The sequence below is a fragment of the Puma concolor genome, chromosome D1 (genome assembly GCF_028749965.1).
Source record: "Puma concolor isolate L17-30 chromosome D1, mPumCon1.1.hap2, whole genome shotgun sequence".
NCBI lineage: Eukaryota > Metazoa > Chordata > Mammalia > Carnivora > Felidae > Puma > Puma concolor.
In genome coordinates this window covers 96807715-96816337 of record NC_141676.1, presented here as the reverse complement: position 1 = coordinate 96816337, position 8623 = coordinate 96807715, and the positions used below count along the sequence as shown (strand labels likewise).

General features: G+C 43.7%; 1 protein-coding gene across 3 annotated transcripts in view; it reads left to right on the top strand.

Annotated features, from left to right (window-relative positions):
* The first annotated feature begins 4114 nt into the window (after positions 1-4114).
* JHY (junctional cadherin complex regulator) overlaps positions 4115-8623 on the top strand; it is a 63262-nt gene continuing 58753 nt past the window's right edge. For 2 of the 3 annotated variants that reach the window (XM_086678830.1, XM_086678828.1), the window contains exons 1-3: positions 4115-4222; positions 4671-4853; positions 6892-7319. In XM_086678830.1, the coding sequence (XP_086534956.1) occupies positions 6985-7319 (335 nt within the window). In that variant the 5' untranslated portion in view covers positions 4115-4222; positions 4671-4853; positions 6892-6984. The remainder of the gene's footprint in view (positions 4223-4670; positions 4854-6891; positions 7320-8623) is intronic. The other variant, XM_086678829.1, reaches the window with a different exon arrangement.

Below are 8623 nucleotides of genomic sequence, written 5' to 3'. Positions count from 1 at the left end.
AGAAAACATTTGAATATTTTTGGGAAAAAATCTTTTCTTTATAAAATATATTGCATGATTTTTACCTTTCTACTCAGCACTTACTTAACTGATCTACTCTATGAGTTTTTAAGAGTTAATAGTTATGTGGCACAAAAACAGACACTCAGATCCATGGAATAGAATCGAGAACCCAGAAATGGACCCACACACGTATGGCCAGCTAATCTTTGACAAAGCAGGAAAGAATATCCAATGGAATAAAGACAGTATCTTCAGCAAGTGATGCTGGGAAAACTGGACAGCAACATGCAGAAAAATGAACCTGGACCACTTTCTTACACAAGACACAAAAGTAAACTCAAACTGGATGAAAGACCTAAATGTAAGACAGGAAGCCATCAAAATCCTCGAGGAAAAAGCAGGCAAAAACCTCTTTGACCTTGGCCGCAGAAATTTCTTACTCAACACATCTCCAGAGGCAAGGGAAACCAAAGCAGAAATGAACTATTGGGACCTTATCAAGATAAAAAGATTTTGCACAGCGAAGGAAACAATCAGCAAAACTACAAGGCAACCGACAGAACAGGAGAAGATCTTTGCAAACGACGTATCAGATAAAGGGTTAGTGTCCAAAATCTATAAGAACTTATCAAACTCAACACCCAAAAAAGAAATCATCCAGTGAAGAAACGGACAAAAGACAGGAATAGATACTTCTCCAAAGAAGACATCCAGATGGCCAACCGACACATGAAAAAATGCTCCACATCACTCATCATCAGGGAAATACAAATCAAAACCACAATGAGATACCACCTCACACCTGTCCAAATGGCTCACATGAACAACTCAGACAACAACAGATGCTGGCGAGGATGCGGAGAAAGAGGATCCCTTTTGCACTGCTGGTGGGAATGCAAACTGGGGCAGCCACTCTGGAAAACAGTATGGAAGTTCCTCAAAAAATTAAAAATAGAACTACCCTACGAGCCAGCAATTGCACTACTAGGTATTTACCCAAGGGATAACAGCATCCATTGAAGGGGCACATGCACCCCAATGTTTATAGCAGCACTATCAACAATAGCCAAAGTATGGAAAGAGCCCAAATGTCCATCGATGGATGAATGGATAAAAAATATGTGGTGTATAAGTACATATATATATATATATATATATATATATATATATACACACACACACACACACATACACACACACACACAATGGAGTATTACTCAGCAATCAAAGAGAATGAAATCTTGCCATTTGCCACTACATGGATGGAACTGGAAGGTATTATGCTAAGCGAAATTAGAGAAAGACAAATATCATATGACTTCACTCATATGAGGACTTTCAGAGACAAAACAGAGGAACATAAGGAAAGGGAAACAAAAATAATATAAAAACAGGGAGGGGGACGAAACATAAGAAACTCTTAAATATGGAGAACAAACAGAGGGTTGCTGGAGGGGGGAGGGGCTAAATGGGGAAGGGGCACTAAGGTGCCTGATTTCACTACTCCTGAAATCATTGTTGCACTAGATGCTAACTTGGATGTAAATTAAAAAATAATTTTTTAAAAAGTAATTAAAAACAGAGTTGTTCTACTGGGAGAGGCTGATAAACGGACAGCTGCCCTCTTGCCCTCCCCAGGGAACCACAGGGTACCAAAGAGCACAGTGTGAAAACCACAGTTCATCTAACCCTTTCCATCTCCCAGATGAGGACTATGGGACCTAATGGTCTAATTCCCACGCAAGGTCACACAGCTAATCAGAGACAAACTGCCTGGGCTAGAAGCTAGATCTCCAATACCAAGGAACTTACCAACTAGCCATGGAAACGGAATATGTGTGTGCTAGAATGTGGAAGAGAATTCAGGCTGTTTTTCAAGTTGTATTATCAAAGCCTGAGACTTGGCCAAGTCCCTTGCTCTTTGGGTTTCGGTTTCTCGACTGAACCTTCTGTTCTTAATAACTTATGTCTAAGTATCTATTAACAGCGAAAAGAGTGATCACTTACATGCTCAGTCACACCATTTTTTCATTGCATACTTGTACAAATTTGTGGATTTGTTATGAATTTAAATACAAATGGAAAATAAAAATGTTGACATTGTAAAAATAAATAATCATTATGGAAATTAATCGTGTACTTGCTATCATCCCCTGACTGGCACACAGGGTTTTCAGCTACAAGTTTCCCGGGTGCCTACACCAAATGACTGCACGTTGCTTTGTTTTCCTGAACGTGTCTTATTTTTGTGATACTCCTGTCTCTTCACTTGCTGGTAGTGTCCCATCTCTGTCCTCTGGGTGCCTTTCATTATCCATCTCTAACTTGCTGCTTCTAATTTAACATATAGGCGATGGAACCAGACAATTAACCTTGTTAGAGTTATGCCTAGAATGACGGCACTTTCCAGCTACCCGTGAAAATTTCAGTTGCTATTTATTAATAGCCTATATTTTTTATTCTTGAGTGCATCCTGGGCTTAAATAACAAGTGATGTAATCATCCTAGTTATGTGCCAAATAAGAGTGTATCTCTATTAAAAGAGCTTATCTACCCTCCATGCAAGGGCTAAATTATCAAGGTATTGGGGATTTTCAGCATTTATTGAGCATCTACTAAGTGTCATGCACAATGCTAGTCCTCGCTCTCCAGGAGCTTACCCTGTAGTAAGGAGGTGACAGAATCATTAACACGTGACTAATAAGGAATACACTACCATACCTACATAAGGACACGTATAAGGACAGAACCATGCACTTGGGTACCGTGGGGCCACAGACCAAGGGCCATTAGTCTAGCATGGGGTTTGTCAACCTCAGCCCTATTTACATTTTGAACTGAGTGGGTTTTTTTGGTGGTGGAGACTGCCCTACTCGTTGGCAGGTTGTTTGGCTGCATCCCTGGCCTCCAGCCAGTAGATGCCAGAAGCACTCCTGGAAGTCATGACCGTAAAAAAATGTCTCCAGACACCACTGATGTCCCCTGGCGGACAATACCGCCCAGGATTGAGAACTACCCTGGTCCAAGGGTCATGAGGACAGTGTCAGGGGACTGTCTGAAAATTCTTCCTGTAGGAGAGGAAGCTCACCAAGGTCATGTAACTGGGTAGAAGTTGGTCCAGGAGGGGAGAACTAGTGGAGGATTTTACTGATTTCAGCTCAGGTCATGATCTCACAGCTCATGAGTTTGAGCCCCGAGTTGAGCCCTGTGCTGATGGTGTGGAGCTTGCTTGGGATTCTCTCGCTCCCTCCCTCTCTTTTTCTCTCTCCCTCCCTCCCTCTCTTAATGACCCTCCCCTTCTTGTTTTCTCTCAAAATAAATAAATAAATAAACAAACAAACAAACAAACAAACAAACAGTAGGGAGAAGGGATAGACGGAGTGGGGGTGGGGAAGGATGAAAATCACTCCGGCGTTGCTAACCTATCTATATTGATGATTTTTTTGCCTTATCTTTCCCATTTTTCTTTGTGTTTTGGTGATGGTCAGGTTGACAGCTTAATTCCGAGCAGATAATACACGGAAAAGCACTTTGCAAACCCTGGGAAGTGTCACTCATACACAAAGTATCGCTGGTATTACCATAGCAACAGATAAAAACAATGCAGTTTATGGCTTTCCTTGTATGTGCTAATTCTTAGGAATTTGTGAAGAACAGAGTATTGCCGCGTTGCTTATTAAGCCATTGTCTCTCACGCCAACCCCCCCCCCCCCCCCGCAGCCTGCTTGCCAGAGCTAACCACAATCCTAACTTTATGAGAATCACTTTTTTTTTTTTAGTTTTCGACACAAACTGTGCATCCATAAATATAGCACAGTTTAGTTTTTCCTCTTTTTAACTTTATATACAAGATCACACAGTACGTATTTTGAGGGGTTTTCTTCCTCAACATTTTTAAGATCCCTCTCTACATTGCTCTATCGCATTTGAACGCAGTCATCACAACTGGTCCCACCCTCTCTGCAAGAGCAGGAGATGCCACCGCGCGTGCGCCCGCCCCCCCCTCCCGGCGCTGGCCCCGCCCCCGGCGCTGGCCCCGCCTCCCCAGCACCTCGCTAGCTGAGCTCCGGGCTTGGGTCTCGTTGGCTGCGGTCTCCAGGGCAGCACCTGCGACGCGGGCGGGGCGGGGCGGGGCCGGGCGGCGGGAGGGAGGCCGGCTGGTGGCGGCACTGGAGAATGCGGGCTGCGGGGGTCACGGTCTCCGAGGAGCGCTGGGCAGGTGACAGGCGGTTGCCTCCTGAAGGGGGGGGGGTGCGCGTGCCCGGGAGGGAAATGGGAAGAGCTGAGACTTGGGGGGGGGGGGTTGGTGGGGACGGGGACAGCAGGAAACCTCCAGAGGAAACTGGATCAGGACCAGGAGACACCCAAGGAGCCCGTGCTAGACAGCATTTGGGGTCCAGGCGGGAAAGGGGACCGTGGCGAGGCAGGGACAAGGGCCCCTGGAAATGCTTCGGTGCCCAGACTCCCAGAGCAGCCCTGTCCTCTGTTGACTAAGACCCGTGCAGGGCACGACCCGTCACTTCCCTGATCTTAAACCGCCTTTGCTGCCCAGTCTTGTCCATCAGTGGGGGGGAAAAAAAGGAAAATACAGAAAACAAACCGGCCGCCCCGTACGGGCAGTTTCCAGGCTGTTCCACAACAGGACAACTTTCTACTTTTCCTCTTAGCCAGAACACGCAGAGTTCCCTTTCACCTACAGAAGGAAATTCGTTCCTCCCCGTATGAGAGGATGAGACTCAAGGTCTTGAAGAGAACCCTAGGGAACTGGCCGAGTCTCAGCGCCTGGATACCAATGGCGACATCCCAGCCTGTCTTGTTTACTTTGTAACGAGATTTGTCAGCCTCTCTAGGTCAGAAATTCAGTGAAAAACAACTGTACCACTAGGGAGCCACTTTCATTACATTTAAAATGCCCGTGTGCTCATTTATTCAAGATACTAGTTTCCCCTCTTTAATCTCACGCCTTTATGAGATCAGGCCTCCACCAAAGTCTGGTGATGTTTGCCTCTACTCTCTCCCCACTATCCCAGATTTCATTAACAACAAAATTATCTTCTTCCACGGACATTATTTTTTTATTCGTTAAATCTCAGAAACCTTAGCCTATTTCATTTAAGAACAACTGAGGGGACTGAAGGATTTCATGAGCAATTCCAAATTGAAACAGAATGATTATTTTAAGCCTTGTCTATAAGATCCCAAGTACAGAAGCTTAAACTCATTCAGTCAAACTCTTAACAGATGTTTATACAAATTTTCCATTAAAATGTTAGTACTTGGTGGATTTGCTGCTTTCTAAAAACACCCGAGGGGCCCCTGGGTAGCTCTGTCAGGTAAGCCTCTGACTTCAGCTCAGGTTCATGAGTTCAAGCCCCGCCTCGGGCTCTGTGCTGACAGCTCAGAGCCTGGAGCCTGTTTCAGATTCTGAATCTGTCTCTCTCTCTCCGCTCCTCCCTGCTAGCACTCTGTGTCTCTCTCAAAAATAAACAAACCTTAAAAAAAAAAACTTAAAAAAATAAAAATAAAAACACCCTAAAGAGCAACAGTTAATCTGCTTATCAATATTGAGCTAACAAGGTAAGGCACACTATGTATTTTTAAAATGAGCTGATACAGCAAACTAGTCTGTACAGTTAACCCATAATATATTAGGTCTACCCCCTTGGGGGATTTTGAATTAAAAAGAAAACCACTTCATAATGTATTTAAATCTGAAAGCTGCCTTTTGTCTGTTTTGTTTGTTAAGGTATTTTCCTCTAAGGAGCTGATAACGTTAGCAACCAGATTCCACGTGATTACAGTGCAAGGAATCCGAATAAGTTCATTTATTTAATTAAAGCTAGCGGTCTGCCAAAATAACAAGAGCCCTTATAAATGTTACAGGAATCTCTGATGGTAAAGTTTCTGTTACCTGACCTACGGGGGAAAAAATGGCACAAAGGCGGGGAGAAAGAAGACAGAGCAAAATAGGAATGCTAGGTGGAGATGAAAGGGAGCACAATCCAAAATCATCATCTCCTTTCAATCTGATATGAACTCAGAGCACCCCTTTCCATAAACTGTCTCATGGGTCTTTATGACAGCCCTTTGAGACAGGGAAGGCTCGCCTGGAACCACACACTTAAGAGAGTTAGAAGGGACCCTCGCTGTTACTCAGGCCAATCTCCCACCCACCCAACATTCTCCAGGACAACGTCCCTCTCAGGTAGGTAGATGTCCAGCCTCTGCTATGAGTCACTTAGTGGCCGAATGCACAAAGCCTCCAAATATTTTGTTAAACGGTTCTAATCATTGCTTTTTTAAATATATATACTGACCGGAGGTTGACCTCCATGTGATGGCCACCTAAGTTACACATTCCTACCCAGTAGCAAGCTGGGTACCAACATGTCTCCTAAATGACAAGACCGGCCAATATCGGTCTACGCACAAAAGCCTTCCCTCTTTACAGTTCCAAAACACATTCTTCCCTTTTTTCTCCTCTACTTTTCAAAAGGTAGACCCTGAACCTGTTTTATTCTATTCATGAATACTCCTGAACCTGGCATATTTATATTGGTGCCCTGGGTGTTCGAAATAATTAATTATTTAGCTCTTGTCCAGGCGTGTCTGTAACAGGCCCTTGGAAGGCAGAGGAAGGAATCTAGCCACTGGATTTCCTCAATAAAGCTGCATTTGATTACTCAGGCTATTTATGAGCTCCACATCAGATGTGTTTCCGTAGAGAGAAAAACACAATAGTTTTTCTAATAGACCTTCCTCCCACAAAAGGGTACAGAAAGGCTGCAGATAATATAACGGAGTTCTACTCACTTAAATGTTTGAGTAACCCTGGAATTAAAGAGCTTTCAGGAGTCGCCAAGTGACATAAACTTCCTTGTTTTTTAGGTGATGCTTTTGTGAACCGCAGCTTTAAATACTCAAGCCAACTGCTCCTATCGAGAATATTTGTATTCATATTCATAAGTGTATTTTTTCAAGATGAGTCATAGTAAATTAATTCCCAAGCTCTCAATTCGGTCTCCTGTCCACCACACCAGCTTAAAAGTCCAGTCCACAGAGCCACCTTTTAAGAAAGACTTACACCTGATTTCAAAAGACTCCTTGGAATCCGATTCAGAAAGCTTCACTCAAGAGAGCAAGTCCCAGTCTGAACTTGGAAATCCAATCCAGGACAATATGGAGCCTGACAGCCTGGAGGAGGAAAGCCCTCAACTGGAAAGCCTGAGTGAGACAGAAGAGGAAGCAAGCAGAAAAGCAGCCCAGAAGGACGGCAAGGAAAACCTCCATACCCAGAACGATGGCATATATTCCAGGTAAGGAATTGGCTTGTGTAAGATACCAGTGGGTTCTGAAATGTATTGTTAAATAATTACAAGCAACAGTAAGGACAGGCTAGAGTCATGAACACCTTGTAATGTGTCTGGCACTGGTCCCAAGCAATTTCCTGTCCATATTCCAAGTGCCTCCACTGCTACGACCTGACCTTGGAGAAATTCCAGGAAGCCTGTTATATAGGAAAGCACCAGGACGTGGAACCAGGTGGTCTTGATTTAGTCCAGGCACTGCTATCTAGTCTGTAATTTGGATAAATCATTTAACTCTTTTGCAACTCATTTTTCTCACCGGTCAAACTGATCTGGCCTGCCTATATCTCCCAGGACGGCTATCAATGTCAGTAAATACATTCTGGGAGTAGAATCCTAGCTACCTCCCGGGGCTTATATAATCATATAAGGATTTAATTTCTAGTAAACTGTATTTATGGGGTATTAACATAATGCTATGTGGGAACTACCAAATAATTTAAGAGAATATAAATGAATACAGTACTCAGTTTTAACGAAAATACTAATTTTCTGACACAGTGTGGAAGAAGTTAAAAGCTACTGATTAGAAAAGAGGTTTTCACAGGGTAATGAAGCATATAGTCCAAAACGGACAGTCTGGGTTCAGATTCTGCCACTTACTAGCTATGTGACTTGGCCAAGTTCACTTAATCTCCCTGTGCCTCAGTTCCATCATCACTGAAATGGGACAATAGTTCCTTCACTGAGTTTTGAGGTGAAAGTCAATCAATACACACAGAGTATGTAGAATGAAGTGCTTTTTAAGTTATATAGGTATCAGGGTTTTTTTTTCTAAATGGATAAAATATATTAAAAAAATTTTTTTAGTGTTTATTTATTTTTGAGAGAGACAGAGACAGAATGTGAGTGGGTTAGGGGCAGAGAGAGAGAAAGACACAGAATCCGAAACAGGCTCCAGGCTCTGAGCTGTCAACGCAGAGCCCGACGCGGGGCTCGAACTCACGAGCTGTGAGATCATGACCTGAGCCGAAGTCGGACGCTCAACCGACTGAGCCACCCAGGCGCCCCTAAATGGGTAAAATATATTGAACAAAGTTTATAGAAGGCCTAGAACTTGGGCAGGCAGGGTTTTGGAAAGAAGGTAAAATTTGACAACAACAGAATTAGAACGAACGCATGACACGTTAAAGCCCCACTTGGTGCCAGAGGAGCATAGAGAAAGAGGACGGCACAGGGCCCTGATTATAGGGACCACAGTGAATGCAACCAGCCCACCCCCCAGACAGGGCATTGAACATGGAACCCAACAA